At 38.6% G+C, this 19,396-nt stretch overlaps 1 protein-coding gene across 2 annotated transcripts in view; it reads right to left on the bottom strand.

The window, feature by feature from the left end:
• The window catches only part of NSMCE2 (NSE2 (MMS21) homolog, SMC5-SMC6 complex SUMO ligase), a 210,139-nt gene that overhangs the window by 89,960 nt on the left and 100,783 nt on the right, over nucleotides 1-19,396 (bottom strand). Inside the window, exon 5 of one of the 2 annotated variants that reach the window (XM_033126607.1) lies at nucleotides 7,930-8,013. The exons of the other annotated variant lie outside the window; for it this stretch is intronic. Within the exon in view, the coding sequence (XP_032982498.1) occupies nucleotides 7,930-8,013 (84 nt within the window). The remainder of the gene's footprint in view (nucleotides 1-7,929; nucleotides 8,014-19,396) is intronic. 2 annotated transcript variants of the gene reach the window in all.

The following is a 19,396-nucleotide window of genomic DNA, read 5'->3' as shown; positions in this document are numbered from 1 at the left end:
CACGGCTTAAATAGACGATGCAAGTTAAATGTATGCTATAAAATAATTTAGAAATGGAGAAATATAGACTTTTAAACCATTAACTACCAGATTAAAATATTCCTTCTGTGGTAAAATGCCCCATTATTTTACATATTATTAAGCAAAAAAAGGCGTTACCAATTCTAAGACCTCATTGATGCCAATTTTAGACACAAGAAAACCGGAGAAAATGTCCTAAAAGTGATGAAATCCACAACAGGTTTATTTTATCTGCCTGCTCCTCTTTCTTCTATTTACCATCTTTTTTCCAGGTGTTATACATTTGCTTCTCTTTACTTGCTTCCTCAAGGTTGGTTGTTCCCAGAATTAGTTCTGTCCTTTTGCTGACGAGTTCCCCCCTCCTTCATCAGTCTCATCTATTTCCAAGGCTACAACCATCTCGTGATGGCCTCTTCAGGATGTTTTTAGCTGACTCTTTCCCCAGACTCTAGACCATACTTCCAATTATTTCCCTCCAAACTGATATTGTATAAATCTCAACTCAAATGTTAAAAAGCCAGACTCACTGTCCCAACTCTTAAGAAGCACAGGAAGGCTGCTCCCCCTTCTGGGGTCTGTGTCCTGTGTCTTGTGTAGTACATATACTGTAGGGGGCAAAGTCTTTTAGACCATATATAGGTGCAAGCTCAAATCTCAGCTGATACTCAGCCTCTGTCAGACTTTGGGCGACTGATTTAACATTGCTTAAAAAACCTCAATTTCTTTACCAAAAAAGTGGGATTAAGAGCGATAACTTTCCATGGGTGATAAGATGAAATCAGCTAATTTATGAAAATAACTATCACACCATGTAATTCATAATAGGCCCTCAATAACTGGTCGCTGGTACTGCTATTATTAGTCAATGAGATCCTCTTTGGCCCAAGAATTTTGGAAATATTACTTTGTAAATTGGGAAATATTACTATCTCCCAGTTCTTACTCAAGCTCCATATCTACTCAGGCACCAAATGTTACTGATTCTACTTGAAGAAATATCATTCCTTCCAGTATGTAAAACTCTTTTTTTTTTTTTTTTTTTTTGGTTTTGGCTAAATACTTTTAATGACATGGCTTATATAACTGAGCAAATAATTATCACTCAAACCAGAAGTTTGGACATTATGTGAAAATCTTAACTTTCCTCTTTTTTGTAATAGTATTTAAACATATTCAAGTCTCTCCCATTTAAAAAAAAAAATCACCGTGTCTTCCTATTGAAGCCTATGATATAATATTCCATTATTTCAAGTACCTCAGAAAAATTTGTTTGTCTTTTGAAAAGATCTACATATTAGTTAAGTTTCATTCTGGGCATTTTAGGTACTATGTTATTATTGAGAATGGCATTGTTTGCTTGTTTGTTTTGTCCCTGCCTCCATTATATTTGTAAGGGATATGGCTCGTATATAAGGTAGCTACTGATACTTGCCTAGTTAGTCCTATAGCTGATCATCTTACTCCCCTATTACTTACTTAAACTTTATTATTATGGAAATTAATACATTTCTACTATAAAAATTTGGAACACACATAGAAATAAAAATTTAAACCACTGATAATTCCACCATCAAAGATAACCCCTTTTAATAGCTGCATATAGATCAATAAGCATACATATAAAATAGTGTTCCTCGATGTTTTTATAAGTCCATGTCACCTTTAAACAAACTTAAAAAATCTCAAGCTTGCCTCTTATGTTTGAAATTTAAAAAAAAAAAAAAAATACCCCAAATTTCAAACAGTAAAACAATGGCAGATTTGGGGAAAAGAAATTTTGCTTAAAACCTTTGATCACCATGAGTCCTAAGGATTCTTGCCTGACAGACTCTTCTGCCTCCGAACCTGGGTGGTAAGGAAAAGAGAGCTCAGCGTGGCCTATGCTGATCAAACTGCTGGGCCTTCTTTGTCACAAATGAAGGAAAGCCATTGTGCAAAGGTATATTGACGACATGGGTGACTTTCAAAGTCCACTCATTTGTTTTGGAGTAAACAGGGAAATATTTTACTCAAAAACTCTTCAGTGATTTTTCCAGATGTTATTTTGGCAACTGAATGACACTTGCCCCAAACACTCCCCAGGAAGATCTTCTGGCAAAAACTGATGCAAGTGAGAAAAGGATTCCTCACAAACTCCAAATGGATTTTTCCAGCTGTGAATTGAGAAGCTGCCATTCAAATTTCTTCTCCAGACAGATTAAGTTAAAATTTCCCCCTCCTTGAAGTCACCCCTTCAGGAATCTGTTTTTTGAGAACTTTCATTATGTCGGGAAATGAGGAGACATGTTTGGCACAGCATAACGGTTAGGGAAGCGGACTTGGCACCTAGTCCTAGTGGGTTTGAATCCTGGCTCTGCCAATTATTAGCTGGGAGCCCTGGTGCCCCACTGAGATCTTTCTGTGCCTCTGTATCCCTACCTGTAAAATATGTAAAATGGTCATGAGTCTTATTAGTACATCTGGACTTTGGCTGCAAAAACTTAATGTTGACTCTGAAAGTTTCAGTCCTTTGTAGATAAAACTTTCCAACACATCTTCCAAATACGTTATGCTTTGCTGATCGTTTGCAAGTTTGAAGCGGTTGCTTTTGTCCTTATTGTCTCAGAAACGGGGCAACATTATCCTTTAGCTTATAAATCTTTCCAAGCACTTCTCCTTCTGATATGATTGAAAAGGTTTAACAGAACATGAGGTAATATACATAGTCACTGATTATTTCTTCTCATATTTGGTTTCAATTTTTACCATTAAAATGTTTGATTGATCTGCAATGTAGTTTAATATAAAGTATACGTTTGGATTTTAAAATATCATTAAAACTTTAGGCAATGGTTCCAAACTGAATAAGCCAACTTTTCCCCACTGACTTGAAAAACTATCATGTGCCAAAATCTTATATGTGCTTATTACAATAGTTGTCTATTTCTTGCTGTGCTCCCATTGGAACTTAAGTTTCACAAAGAAAGGGACTTGGTGGCTTTGGTTCCATGCTGGATCACCAGAGAGACGCTTGAGTCATGGAAATAAATGGCTGAAAAGGGCTTTCCTCTTTTAATCTCTCAATGTGATTACCATACTATTAGTTTTCTAATGACAAACAAATGCTGCATTATTGAAACAAATGTGAACTGATCATATTTATGATTCTTTCAATAGGCTGCCAGATTTCATTTGCTAATATTTGAATTAAGATTTTGTGTATGTAATTTTAAGTGCAAGTGTTCTTAACGTGTAAGAAAAAACATGGAGAATTTGGTCACAGTCATCATCCTAGCTTCATAAAATAAACTGGGAGATTTTCCATGTATTGTCATGCTTTGAAATAGATTCGATAGCACAAGAAATTTCTGTTTCTTTAAGATTTGACAGAATTTAACAATAAATATGTCTAGAATTTGCACTTTTTGGGAGGTAGAAATTTTTCTTTTAACCCTATTTTTGTCAATGTCATTCACAATTTTAGCCATTTTGAGTCAATATTAGTTATTTTTTAAAATTTTTATTTTTGATCGTTCATTTTATAGATTGAATTTATTGTCACAGAGTTAAAAAAATTACTCTTTTCAGATATATTTTTTTGGAAACTCCCTCTGTATCTATGGTTGTATACCTTTTTTTTTTTTTTTAAAGGTATGCCTCTGGATCATATTATGGTTGATTTAAAAAAAAATCAATTTGAATCTTGTCTTTTAAATGAGTAAGATAATCACTGTGTGATAATAAATATGTCCAGTTTTAATTTTAAACTATACAGCACTGTTTTTATGCATCCAAAATGTTTTCTCTTTCCTGCCCTAAGCCATATTGATTAAGTAGTTCTTCATCCTTTCTACACCAGCACTGCTTAACTTTAAATTTTCTTTATCCTGTATTTTCTTTATTGATGTCAATAATAAAACAGCCTTTTTTGAGTCTCCTTGCACTTTTCCATCTTCCTTCTGCCATCTTGCTTCCTTCCTTCTGTCAAATTACTGCAATACTTTACAATTGCACATCCCTTTATTATTAGCCTGCTGTATTATTCTTTTTTGAGGAATCATTTATCATTAGCATTACGACTTACTTCTATGACTTACTACTATAATAACAACAGGTAGTCACAATTAATTCCATACCACTTTAAAAAATACTCTACTATAATTTCTTCCCCTCATCGGGTTATTTATTCTTACTAATTACTTGTTTGGCTCTAGTATGTCATTGCATTTTTTTTTCAGGACAAGTAGAAGAGGGGGATATTTTGAGAGTCATTCAATGTCGAGATGACCTTTCTGTTGCCCTTTCAAGAAAAGGTGCCTCAGCTAGCTGTGAAATTTGAATAACCCTTTTCCCTCGAATGTCTTAGGTGATGCATCACTGCTCTTCACATAGAGAGTGCTAGGAGGTGACTGGATACAAATTTATTTTCCTTTTCTAGATAACATCTTCTCCCTCACTCCACTCCACCCCATGCCCACATCTGGATACTTAGAGTTTATACATTTTTGAAATATAATAGTTTTGTTAGAATATGTTTAAGAGTGAATTTTTCATAATTATTATTCTCTTGATTTAATAACAGCTTTATTGAGCTATAATTCACATAGCATTACATTTCTTCATTATATTTTGCTGGCCACCCCTGAGCGAGCCTTTGATATGAATATTCAGGACTCCTTTTAGTGAAGGTGGTAGTGAGTGTGTGAAATTTACTACGTAAACTCAGGTTATCACCTTGCCAGAAGCCTATGCAATATATCCTGACGCTGACTGTTGCTGCCATACTGCTAATCCTCCCGTCCGTTCCACTGGCTCCATCTTGGAACACGCTTTGCATTCTTTACATACTCCTGGCTTTCTCATCGGGTTCCTCTTGATTCTCCCTGGTTTTGCCATGTCTAATCCTCACCTTTCCTTCCACATACTCTTCCCAGGTAATCACATCTACTTCCTGGCTCCAACTGTTATCTGTAGTGGGTCTTAAGCCCCTCCCTGAATGTTGTTTATACAGAAACACTCTCCCATCAGGAACATCTCTCATTCATTCCACACCATGATTCACGATTCATGACAACAAGGAAATCCTGAAATCTCAGGAGGCGTATTTCTACCTTGAGGAAGCACTTCTCCTGCCCAGGGACCTTTTCGGTCTGAGACACAAGCCTATTTCATCTCTGGTGATGGCACCACCACCCACTGAGCTGCCCACTCCAGAAGCCTGGAACTCACCATCACTAGACCTGAGGACAAAGATAGCGTCTCTCTAGTTCACCACCAGATCTCACAGAATGTCAAACACAGCAGCACAATAAATAGTTGTTGAAGGAATGAATTCAGTAAAACACTCAAGTTTGTGGTTTCCAACACATACTCGGATCCTTTCAACTCATCCTCTTTTTATCCACACCATCAGTACTTCAGTTTAAAATCACTATAATTTACTTGCATTACCTCAAAGGCTTACTACCAAGGTCTCCGAGCCTCCAGTCCTGCTTCCTCCAACCCATTCTCCATGCTACAGTCAAGAGTTCTCTCTTTCAGTTACAGATCAGTCCTTACCATCCCTCAACTTAAGGCCCGAATTTCTCAACATAACACACAAGTCTATAATGCACTTGACTTTGGACATAGCATTCCTTCTACCTGGGAGGACAATTCAGGTATCATTCTAAGGAGAATTTCTTGATGCCCCAAAGCTGAATTAAACACTCATCTTATGTGCTCTCCAAAATATCCTGTACTTCCCCTCCTACTGCATCTATTCTGTTTTGTAATTGTCTGTTTACTTGTCTGACTCCTCGACTACATTGTAAATATGGATGTGTGGGGCCCTTCTCACTCAGTGTTCGGCACAATTCCTGGCACCCAGAAGGCCTTCAGTGGGTATCTGGTACATGAATATATTTTCAAATTTCACCAGTGACCACGAAAGTAGACGACTTTGGAACTCCATCATGGGACAGGGATTCTGAAGCCAGTCCGGATCCATAAAGAGGTATTAAAAGTACATGAACACCATGAAATTGTACCCAACATTTTATGTGTATAGACATTTTTGAGGGTAATTTTCAGAGAATCTAGAGTTTATAATCCTAAAAGTTTAAGACCTATTACTGTTGGAGTTTATTTGGTTAGAAAGGAATATTCTAAGCGGTATTACAAACTAACAAAATCAAATTGTAGATATATACACACACAACACACAGACACACACGGGGATTGACTTAATAATGTCAAGCCTTATGGTAAGCCTTTTTTACTGAAAAGGGACAAGACTCAGAAGAATTAAGAGGGCTGCAGGAAGACTAAAGAAAAAAAGCAGATGCCAGAAAAAGAATTTAGGAAGGCAGAACAGAAAGAGAAAAGGAACTTCGGTCTACTCTGCCGTTTTATACAGGGTTCTATCAGTCTAGTTGTCTTTTCAGTTCTGGCCAGTGAATCCCTGTCTAGACTCTGACCTTCAACAGAAGGAAAGAGAAGAAGAAAAAGGGAAGGCAGTGGCCTGGGCTTACGAGAAGGCAGGTGCAGGGAGAGGAGTAGGTCACACACTTGTTCCTTCTCAGGTGAGCATTTTCTCTAGCTCACTCTACACCTTGTTTTTATTTGGAGTACAGCTTATGGACTTCCCTGTCTGCCGGAACCTTGACAATACATCATGCACTTTGGTAAAATGAGAAAAATGTATGTAATAAAAATCCAAGTAGTTTGGAAAGTGGTAGGTTTGTGGGTTTTTAAAAATAAATGTTGACCATGTTCATCCTTTCCCCATTAATGAATCGTTTAATAAAGGAAGAGAATACTTTTTTCCCTTTTTGGTAATTCCTCAGGTCAGCATATAACATACTATACTGCCTGGTTTGCTTTAGGAACCACTAACTTTTGTATCGTCAGAGGCTGTTACCAATCCAACCAATCCATTAAGGAAGGGCAAGTACTTCCGAAGTGGCGACAGGCCTTGATTAGGAGTGTTGCGATGCTGCCTAGCCTAACTTCCACGGCGGAGTGCACCGTGCAGCTACTGATCTCACTTCTAAGATGTCTCTGGCTGTGACACAAACCTTGCTCACACTGGGATGAGAAATGGTCCGTGTTCTCCTTCGCATCTTCTTTCCCCCAAAGCAAATGAAAGCCAGAGAGCATGATGAATTTGGTCAAAAGGCCTGAAGGAGTCACTCGATTATCTAAATAATCAAGAAAGGTCCACAGCTACCTCTATAGCAATTCAGCCCCATGTCACTGAAACGTCAATACACAGAACAGCTCTGCAGTCACGTACCGGGACAGCAGCCTCGTGAATGTGGTATACGCACGTATAAGCCAAAGTGCCTTATTTTGCTGCAGAATTCCAATTGTATAAATGAACAAAATTGTAATTGTCAAAACAATAGCTTTTAGGAACCAAGTGTCTAAAAAAAAAATGTCTTTTTGAGATTCTATATTTACTTATCTGCAATTTTTGAGGTCCTAATCTACAAATGAAAGATAGGTTATTTTAAATCATAGTGACAACTGGGTAAATTTCTGATACATTTAAGGTGAAACTCAGTGATCAGTTATTCTGGCTGGAAGTCGGAGTGAAGGGGGAGGAACTGGAGAGAGGAGGTAAAAAGCTACTAGCGAACAAAGCCTCACCTCACAGGCTACTTATTTGATGCAACTGGTAAGTTGTTTGAAAATTCTAGGATTCACTTAAGAGCTGTGTTGGGTTTTGCCCTGTTATCTACTCTGATATCCTTTTTGGCAAGAAATTGCCATTAATGATTTATTGAAATCTGGTTTAAGTACCGTTATATTCATAGATAAGCTGACCATATCACCGAGAAACCTGTGCTTTATTCAGTGTGTGGGATCTGAAACCCTTTCAAGTGCAACGGGGACTGTTTGAAGGAAAGAGAGAAAAATGAGAAAGGAAGAAAAAAATTCTATAACCTCGTTCATTGCCTGCTCTACTGGCATCCTTATCCTTAATCGTGTCGACCTCCCTTTGTCTTCCATCTTCTTTAGGGTTCCCTGCTGCAAGAGAGACCCGCATTAGGAAGTGACTGAGTGTGACCCGGATGTTGACAATGAGATGAGAGGCAGAACTGGAAATGAGTTTTTGGAGGTCCTTGTCGTGGGGTCTCTACCTTTCTATACAGTCCATTCATCCACACAGGTGGATGATATTTGCAAATCCAGTCAAATAATACTCTCCCAGAGGAAAAAGATCTGTTGTCACTGAGATAATATTATTTGGTACTCTCTAACTGAAATGTGCCCATTATCGAGATGTTCTTGACATAGGACTTCTGGGAAGAATTATTCTAGTGACGTGTGGAATGGAAAGGAAATATGGAGCATGACAACACTGATGGGCATCACCTGGAAAATCCAGCAGGCCACTCCAACAGATGCCCGCAAGGCAGCATTTACCTTGATGAGCCTTGCAGACTCTGATACCCGACCTCGCTGACGGGACCCAGGAATGCAGACTCATGCTAACAAAACTCACAAAACACCGATGTATACAAAAAAAGAAAGCGACTTTATTATTTACAGTGAACAACAGAAGAATCAGGCACACTGAATGTATCCGTCTGCATCAGTCTGACAGTGAATTCCCTCGTTGGGAAAGCAAATTACCAGAGGGAAGCGTGGTGAGTACGAAAGCAGAGCAAGTGGAGTGCATTACACAGGATTCCAGTGCAAAACGGCATGAGGCTGGCTCAGCAGCTCTCTGCCACGGGGTTATCCACCTGCCAGGCCAACTGGGATGCCGGCGGCCACCTGGCAGGTACTACTGGTCAGATAGCGCATCATGAGGTCTCATGACAATTACAGTAACAGCTTTTCTTTTGCTCTGTTTTGGAGACAGAGAAAATCCTCCTCTGAGGCAGAGCTTATGTTGGTTGTGTTTTTAAGATGTCAAGACCCTCAGTTAGATTATGGTCAAATCTAACTGCCCAAAGAGTCTTCGCGTCTCTTAAGATCACATCACCTCTCGGCTTTCATCTGTCAGGTGTTCATGTCTGAGTTTAATTTTCGGAGAGTACTTTCCCCGTTCTTGCTTTCTGGGCTCCGGAAGGGGCCCCACATGGTGGACTCCACGCTTGCTCACAGATTCCACAAAGTGTTGGTCAAGTGCAAATCAGCCTGTGTCACTGTGCCCACTGCTGTGCCAGATACAAAACAATACTCAAAAGCATAGCAAGTGCCTCTAAGGACACGTTGCATCTACTGGACGCCTAGAGTCCTAAGTACATTCTTAAGGTACATTTGTTCCTTCATTTTCACTAGTATTTACAGACCCGCTACTATGTACCAGGATTTACCAGATACAAGAAATATAAAGATACACATGACACTGTCTTGTTCCCTGTAAGCGCTTACAATCTAGCAAAGGAACAAGACGTGCTGTTTAAAAAAATAAAAATAGTAATAATAGGTACGGTGCCAAGTGGTATGGAGCACGGTGGAGGGAATGCTTTCATATCTAGGGGCAGAGACAGAAGCCATCTTTTTTTTTTAAATCTGATTTTTAAAATATACTAAATAACAGTGATGATTATTTAAAAAAATTAACGACCTGAAGCACAAACTGTAAGTTCCTTCCTTGCTCCTTCCTATCCTTGTTCCATCTCTCAAGGTTGCCCTCAGGTAGCTTGGTGAATACTCTTCCACACCTTTTTCTCTGTATATGAAACACACACACGCACACACACATTTATATATTATATCAAGGTGTAGAATTTATACATTATACATCTCATTTATGTAATTCACACACCATTTATGTAACATATACATGTGGGATCACACTGTATATATTGTCTTGTAACTTGTCCTTTTACATTAAACTCTTTGTTGTAAATTATAACTTGTATATAGAAAAATGCATAAAATAAATATGCTCAGTTTAGAAAATAAATTATTTTATTTTCCTGTACAGCTACCACCGGGACAATAAACAGAAAATTCTGAATACCCCAGAAACTCCTTGTATCCACCCACCGCCTCCAAAATCATTATTCTGAATGTTATGTTAATCATTTCCTAGCTTTCTGTATAGTTTTACTACCCATGACACAGCAAAGTTCAAATTTGCCTGGGTCTGCAAATGCCCTCGGGGCCAAAGGCGCTTCCAGCTCTAAGCCTCTCTGAACTCTCACTTTCTCTTAGGTTTTGGCCTTTAATTCCTTATCTTTTCAGCCCTTCACTACTCTGAGGATGTCTTCTTATACACATTCAACAGTTTCAATTATTTTCAGCAAGAGGATTGTTCAAATAACCTGACCAGCCATATTTTCGGTAACAGAACACTGTGTCATTTCTCAATTTCTTCCTTGTGTTACAGTTATATGTATGAATGCAGGCTCTTATCCATTAGATCCTAACTCTTTAGGGCTTATGAGAGGCAAAACCTCTTCGATTTTCCACAGCACAAATAGTGAAATACGCAGTAAATAGAAAGAGTCAAGAATAAAGGGATGGAGAAGAGAAAGAATATGTAAGCACCCCTGCTTTTCCATTTTCTTTTGGTGCAGGAAGGTAAGATGTATATGCATAAAATAATTTCACATGAAACAATTTGAAGCAATACTGAGATATGTTTAAATAAAATCACTTCTATTTATCGACACGGGAAAATTTCCAAGCTATATTGTCAAGTGAAAAAAGGAAGTTGTAGGATGATGTCTGTGTATAAAACACATATTTACATTTATCTCCCATGTGTGTAAGGTGTGTGTGTATGCAGAAATAGAAAGATAAAGACACACAACAGCGGTTACCTCTACTAGGAATTGGGAAGCCAGAAGTTACCTTTTCACTTTCAAATATCCTATGTAATATTTACATGACACATATATTACTTTTACAGTTAGGGGGAAATTTTTAAATTATATTCAAGGGCAAACGTATCTGACAAAGGAAATCAAGAAGGAAAAATAGACAGGAAGACAGAAATTATTAGGGAAGGCTTCTTCGAAAAGGTATGACTGTAGTGCTGGAAGGATTTAAGTGAGAGGACAGGGGTGGGGAAAGGTGGGTGAGGTGGATGAGTTTTGCTTTGAGCAGACATTAGGGAAGAAATGAGAAGAGGCCCATAAGGAAGTTCATCTAAAGCTAACTCCAGCTGACACTGAAAGAGATGATTAAACAGACAAAACAGAGCCACAGCCTAAAATGTGGAATGCCATCAATAGTAAGAGTTAATAATTGGTTTGATGGAAGATAGAAGTCATTCCAGGTCACTGTACGAGACAGTAATATGAGATAATATTAACCTCATGGAGTAGTTTGTGCAGAACGAGATCAAATGTAAAAAAATCTCTGGCAATCTGCAAAGTGCTAGATCAATAATTATAGATTTCAAGAAAGTTATATATTAAAAATTACAATTTTTTAAGGGGGATTATCTTGGTATGCTTGCATAGGACGCATTACAAGGGAAGACAGACCCAGAGCAAGGTGATTCCTTAGCAATAACTTGACCAGTTTTTGTTGCAATTGGAAAAACACAGGTGATTTCCTACCTCTCACGATTGCTTCAGGGATTAAAGGTACAGAAAATGTCATGGTCAAAATGCATTAGTTCATTTCTTCTCAACTGCTATGCTAGTCCAGAGGTATGGTGATAAAAATCAGGACTAACGCCCTGGTCACAGGAGTGGAAACGCTAAAACCCAGAGATTTTTCTAAATAAATAATCAATAAGTACCTATTTGTTAGCTACAGGGAATGAAAGAGGAAAAGATAGAGATTTCTAGGTTTCCAGCAGGGGAGGCTGGAGGAATGCTGATGTCCCCGACATCTAGAAACTGACCTAGATCTGTGACCTGTAACGTTTGGGAGTCATAACAGTCAGACCATGGAATTTCACCTCCTCCGTCTCTCTGTCTCTCTGTCTCTCTGTCTCTCTCTCTCTCTCTGGAGCCACAGCCCTCTCCCCACTTGGGTATGGGGCAATCTTGTATTACAAATACGGCTTCAAATATTGCAAAATGAAAGTGCATTTATATTAATTTTATTTTGGACAAAGATGTTCAGGAATGCATAAAAACCTTAAAACAACTGAAATATGCAAAGTTACTGACTACTCAATTATTGCAATGGGCAAAACGGAGCAATACCTTGTTAAAAATCAAAATAAATTCCACGTTTGATTTTAAAGAAAAAAAATTCTACATAAAAATATCTGACAGAATTAAACATGCTTTGGTTTAAAGTTATTTGTATTTGTATTATATTAAGGTCTGAATCACAAAATTATGAAAACCAAGAAAGGTCACTAAAAAGTAATCACATAAATGATTCTTATTTACTGTGCTTTTAAAATTCTTCTGAGTGGATTCTGACTTCTGAGTTACACGTGACAACCCTGGGCTATAGCCTTAAAGCAGCGTTTATTACAGCTTTACAGTATTCCAAAAGTCTCAGTTGGATACTCAATGTGGCCTAGCTAGAGCTCAAAAGTTTCAGGGCTATTATGATAAAAAACACAATTCAAAAAGCTTAAAAGCGATCTGTCATGCTTCAGACCTTTTCTGTAAGGTCACATCCCTGTAGAAGATGACAGAGCTGGCAATTGTGTAACTGAGTCTCCAGAACTAGTTACAAGTCTGGAATGTGACCACTGTTTTGCAATGTGGTTGGTCACCATCATAAGAAAATCTTGGGAAATAAAATATCTTGTTTACCTGCTAGTCCCTATGAGAGAATAACTCATTCACACAACAGTACACCACCACTTGAGTCTAAACTACCAAGCTACATTTCTTTGTACTTATGACTGTATTTTCAAAGAATGCTAAGAACATTTATACATACTTGAAAAAGTAAAAATAAAGAGGGGGAGGAGGGGAAAAGAAAAGGGGGAAGAAGAGGGGAAGGAAAAGAAATCTACCTTTGCTTCACAGTAATACAGGAAGGGGGAGGCAGGAGATGATGTAGGTGAAACAGAATTGCCTATGAGTCGCTGTTTGTTGAAGGTGGGGATAAGTACACAGAAGTTCACATCTTTTACTGTGCCTACTTTGTATGTTGAAATGTTCCATAATAAAAAAAGTTAAAAAAAGGCACTTACCTAATTTTTCAAGATTGTCTCCTAACTCAATCCCTAAAAGGGGACATCTCTGTACTATTAATAGTACTGCCATAAATATGTCATCTTTAGAACATGTAGTTAAGATTTCAAGAGTTCCTGAGGTTTATGTACCTAACAACAATAACAAAAATTATGCCAGACAATAATCCTTATTATGCGTAGACAGCTTACATAAAGCACTTTCACATCCATTATTATCTCAACTGATCTTCAGAACACTATCAGATACTGTGGGTAACATGCGGATTTATGAAAAATATGAAGTTCAAAAAAGTTAAATGACATTCATTCATTCATTCATTCATTCATGCCACAAACATTTACTGAATACCTGGTACGTGTCAGTTAGATCTGACCTAGGAATTAGGAATTAAGAGACAAAATGTGATTCCTTCTTTCAAGAGGTGTGTAGTAGAGGGAACGGATGTATAAACTGATAATTACATGGTGATGTGATTCATGCTACAGTGAAGTGTTTTTCAAACATTTTTTTCCCATGACCCGCAGTAAGAAATACATTCTACATCACCACCCAATACATGCAAATATACGTTCAAGTAAAACAAAGTTTTATGAAACAACACTCTTCCTATGTGTGATACACATTGTGGTTATTTTCTAATCTGCCCTATTCAGTAATCTTTTCCTTTTGAATAAAATGCTGGTCACAACCTTTTACAATAATTTCATTATTCACTAGTCACTGGCAACCTACATTGTGCAAAACTGCTCTGATCAGTATGATCAGAGCTCTGTAGCAACACAAAAGGAAACAGAAACTCTGGGAACGAGACAGGCTTTAAAGAGCTTGGTTCTCTGAGCACTTAACAATATCAAGGTGGCAGAACTAGAACAAAGGTCTTGTGATGCTTTAATCCCTTTGCTCTGGCAGCAACAGACTGTAAACTCACTGATAAGCTATGAAAACAAGTGGCTTTCTTGAAAGGATAGCAGCAATCATTCATTCACATGTACTAAATCCGCAATATGTGGCACAGCACTTCCTGTCTATTGGGCCATCCCGCTGCAACTTGTAACACAACTGTAAGTGTGCTAAGACTTATGACTCCCAGTCCTAAATATTTGTTCTCCAGAATAAAGGCTTAAGAAGCAAGAGAACAGGAGTATATGTGTTAGATGTAAAATAAGATAGCGGAAATTTTATCAACCACCATCCCATACTGGGATTTTGTTCAATGCCTTAATCCCCTATTTCCACAATTCGCTGCCCATCCAGGGCAGCAGAACCTGCTGACGTACAGACTCTGTAAAGGGAAGAGCGGCCAAAAGCTGATGGCTCCACCCAGTATTAACATCTCATGCTGCTGCCCTCTGCTGTCTACCAAAGACAGGGGCAAGATCAGGGAGACCCGCGGACTTCATTTTGCTTTGCCATTTTCTCTAATAGGAACGTTTCCATGATTAGGTACCTGTTTTGAGAACCCACTTTGCCCAACTGCACCAAAGACTCATTTTGTGAACTTGACTAGTGTGGTAAGTTCGTTATGCCTTTCATTCATGAAACAGCAAAAAAGAATAGGTGCTTTCCCACATCAGCATGTGATCAGCTTATAATAGTACTACCGTTCATTGGGAATTCAAGAAATATTCATAAAGGACACTGATACTGACACAGAATAGAAAATAGACTAAAGGAAGAAAGTTAACTGAACTTCATGAGATTTGGAGGAACTACAGCTATTTTTCATCCTTACTTCCCCAAAGGGAAACATGTTCTGAACATCAACGATGAAAGATTTTTGTTGGCTGAAGGTTGAAAAAATAGTATTCTTAATTAAAACCAAACCAAACTGAACCAAACCAAAAAAAAAAAACACCCAGAAAACAAACAAACAAACAAAAACCAATCAGTACTTGCGCCTTTAATCATAAAATTATAGGGTCTTACTAAATTGAAAGTATTCTGGACGAGGCTTTATAGATATTAACACAGTAACAAAGGATCGGCCAGAAGAAAATGAGAATTATACTTTTGAAAAAATTACTGAAAAGCATAAGCCATTTATAAAGACATGCTGATCTTTGAATGAGTCTCTTTGCTTGGAAGACAAGTTTAGCTTTTGACTATTCTAAAGAAGTCTGAGTAGGTCAATGAACTACAACCTACAAGGTCTTCAGAGAGACTGTCATGCTGTAGACTGCAAAAAAGATCTATTTTAAGAATACTCACTCTTTAGACCACCAAGGATAACAGTTTCAAACATCTAAATATTTAGTTGAGAATCAAATGATAAAACACTAAAACAACCAACTGAAGCTAAAAATAATATAAAGCAGACTCCTTTTTAATGAGTAATTATTCTTATACAGAAAGCAGGACTGTGAAAAAAATAATATGCTATCTTGAGGATAAAACTGAATTCCACTGGAATATAAGCTTGGTGTCATTTTCCTTCTATAACCTTTAACACTCATTTCCAACTTTGTCGGAAGCATCTTCAAATGGCTGCCTTCGTTTAGGTATCTGGAAATCAGTCCTAGGCCAAACTCTCAGTCGCTTCTGGACTTTCCTCCTGCTAACCTCCTGGCACACCCATTCTTCTTAATGCCAGTGATCTCTAAAATGGGTATGCACAAGAAAATCCACTGGAAAGGGCGTCAAAAGATTTTGTACTGGATACGAGCTCAAAAGTATTTAACTACTGAGGGCGTGTAATTTTTTTAAAACGTCGAGACTACTAACCTAATCTAGACTTGCTCACTGTCCAAGTGCTTCAGTTCTCTCTCCAAGTCTCTTCTACCTCTTTTCCTTCCCATGTCCACCACCACTGCAGTAGGTCAGATTATCCATGTCTCGCTGGATTTCTGTGGTAGTCTTCTATCTTGTCTTGCTTCTTGTATTATCTTTTCCACCTTATCCTTCACTCTGCCACTAGAAGTATCTTCACTAGTCAGATGTCTCTTATCAAAAACCAGCACTACCTACAAAATGAGCAGTACGTCTTAACGCAGTTTCCAGGGCTTTCTATACTCTTAGCTCAGTCTAGAAAGTAATGGGGGAAAAAGTATGAACATCAGGCCTACATTTGAGTCTTACCAGCTTTGTGACCTTGGAGGAAATTATTTAAGCTTCCTGAGCTTTGATTTCCATCTTTGAGTGGTAATATTAATAGCTCACAAAACTGTTATGTCAATCATTAAATGAGATTATATGAGAAGGAAGTCAGCACGGAGCCAGGCACGCACGGACTGATCATCAATATTTGAGCCTTTCTTGCTCTAGGTTGATCTGTTCCTACTGCCCTCTCTGCCTCGCTCCTGTTACACCTGCCCTCGTGATCCTCGCACATTACACACCAATTCCTCTGGAACATGTGCTTTCCTCATATATGACATGTACTCTCAGCCCTCTGTGGATCTGATCATACCATACCCTCATGACCTGTCCTGCCTTCTCCAAGTGATACTCTATCCACGCCTCATAGCCCAGCTCAAATGTCACCTCTTCCGGGAAGTCCTCCCTTTTTTCCACTGATGAGCATGACACACTTTTCCTGTGTTTTCCCTGTACTGCTTGTAGCTTTACTTTAGAATTTCTTTATTTCTTTGTGTTATACTATTATATTTATAATAAATATAAAATTATGTTTACGTATATGTTACCTGCATGAATAAGCTTCGTGAAGGTAGAAAGCATGCTTTTCTTTTTTTTATTCTCAGCAATTAACACCTTGTACTGGAAGAGATTTAATAAATGTCTGCTGATTTAATAAATAAAGGTATCCAAACGTTTTCAAAAGGAATAAGTTTTTACCAAACAAAACACCAACCGCTTGTTTCAACTTTTGAAGTAATTTTTAGAAAACAAATTCTACCTGAAAAATACACCATTATTTAATCTTTATAACACATAAATCAAAAATAAAAAAGAAATGAACTAAAATGGTGCATTTTTGATACTTCAGACTTAGTTCATAAAACAGAATATTATTTTTATCTATTTAATTTATAATTTAAAATTCTCATCCACTGATAGACTATTAGGGGTGAATATTAATAAAGGGGCATTAATCAAAAAGGAAAATCATGATGCATACATAAAATGGAATATTAGTCATCAATTTAAAATCATGTGTTCAAATACTTAATGAGCTCACACTATAATGTATTAAGTATGCACTTAATAGGAAAAAGGTTAAGAAAATACAGAAGAGGGCCGGCCTGGTGGCTCAGGTTAGAGCTCCATGCTCCTAACTCCGAAGGCTGCCGGTTTGATTCCCACATGGGCCAGTGGGCTCTCAACACAAGGTTGCCGGTTCAACTCCTCAAGTCCCACAAGGGATGGTGGGCTCTGCCCCCTGCAACTAAGATTGAACACAGCACCTTGAGCTGAGCTGCCGCTGAGCTCCAGAATGGCTCAGTTGGTTGGAGCGTGTCCTCTCAACCACAAGGCTGCAGGTTCGACTCCTGCAAGGGATGGTGGGCTGTGCCCCCTGCAACTAGCAACGGCTACCGGACCTGGAGCTGAGCTGCGCCCTCCACAACTAAGAATAAAAGGACAACAACTTGAAGCTGAATGGCACCCTCCACAACTAAGATTGAAAGGACAACAACTTGACTTGGAAAAAGGCCTGGAAGTACACACTGTTCCCCATTAAAGTCCTGTTTCCCTTCCCCAATAAAATCTTTAAAAAAAAAAAAAAAAGAAAATACAGAAGATGTTAATATATGGTTATCTCTCAGTGATAGGCTTGCAAATGACGTTTAATTTTTGTCCTTTATATTATCTAAATTTTCTACAATATAAACATTGGTGTAGTAAACAGAAATTCAAAGAGACTGAATATAAGAAAATTCTAAATTAAAGTTTACTCATATTTACAACTACTCAAAAAGGTTTTATTAGGCCAGTAAAAAAATTCCTGATTTTTAATATTAATCACAATATATGCATGTAGACATCATTAAAAACTGAGAGTTAATGCTGGAGTTTAGAAAAAAATATGAATACCTGTTTTCCTGAATTCTAAACAGAAAGCGGAATTAAGTAGACACTTGACTTGTAATTTGGGAGGCAGCAAAGCACCGGCTCTGGAGGGGGAAACGCTGGGTTGGCATTCCAGACCAACCACCAGTCAGTTGTGTGACTTGTTCTCTCTGAGCCACAGTGAGCCTAGGCACAAATCAGGGAAACATCTCTACACTTTCTCACTTTTAAGCTACAGAACCGATGGGATACTGTTGAGGAAATCCCTCTCAGCAGGTCTAGGGCACGGCAGATCTTCTCCTGTCTTACATCTCTCGGGTCTGGAGACGGCCCACCCAACTGGAAGATGGGCAAGAATGAGTGCAGGGGTTCATTCAGCTTGACGGGAACCTGGAAAAGTCTGGTCAAGCCATTGGGTAGTAAAGGCTGATTCTAAAACAGACTCTGCGTGACCACGGGTATTTCGGACTGCGCCAGCCACGGCCGTGAAATGGCAGTCCCTGGTGGACCCCTCTGCAAAGTGGAATGGGGTCACTAAAGGAAGTTGATGGGGGGTGAGAGGTTGGGAATGACACAAAAAGATGAGGGAGAGGGAGGAGAGAACAAGTTTTGAAGGGCAGTGCCATCGAAGGGGCAGGAAAAAGAGGAAGCTAAGGACGAAAGCAGAAATAACCAGACTGTCACGTAGGGAGAAATAAGGGGGAACAGGGAAAGTGGTCTCTTCCTCTCCTTTGCCCTCCTCGCCAAATTTTCTCCCCAATTGGTGCTTATTCCCCTTCTTCTCCCACTTTTCCACCCACCCCTCCACCTCGCTGACGTCTTCATTTCCAAAACCACATTTTTATGCTCAAGAGTCACTCCCACTCCCCCTCCGACAAGTGGTATTCCTTCTTCCAGGAGTTGGGAAGTAAAAACCTAGGAAAACACTAATCCAGAATGGCCTGCAATGCAGTAACTGTCTGGCCAACCCCCAAGGCCCCCAAACATCAAGGAGAAGATCTAGAACCGATCCTGGCTCCAGATAGGAGGGGGCACAGAGCAGAGAGAGCAGCTGTTCACCTCTCTACTTTCTGGTCCCAGCCATCCCATGTCCTCATTTGCACTGTCTTCAATTACAAAGGATGCACTGTCTTCAATTACAAACGACCCACGCGAATGTCCCATGATTAGAATTTACCATCTGATAATTGTATGGTCACCTTCCCTTTCTGGCGAATTTATAAAATGTTATTTTTAAAGGTCAGGATTGGACATGTCTAAGAGAAAGTCCACACAAAGACGGGTCCATGAGACTATTTAGTCAAGTCATAATATCCGCAGGGTGGGAATGCATTTATTTCCACAGTGCATCCCAATATGTCAGT

This window comes from Rhinolophus ferrumequinum, chromosome 14, assembly GCF_004115265.2.
Source record: "Rhinolophus ferrumequinum isolate MPI-CBG mRhiFer1 chromosome 14, mRhiFer1_v1.p, whole genome shotgun sequence".
In the NCBI taxonomy this organism is placed as follows: domain Eukaryota; kingdom Metazoa; phylum Chordata; class Mammalia; order Chiroptera; family Rhinolophidae; genus Rhinolophus; species Rhinolophus ferrumequinum.
The sequence above is the reverse complement of the archived record's forward strand: the minus strand, read 5'-3'. Positions and strand labels throughout refer to the sequence as shown.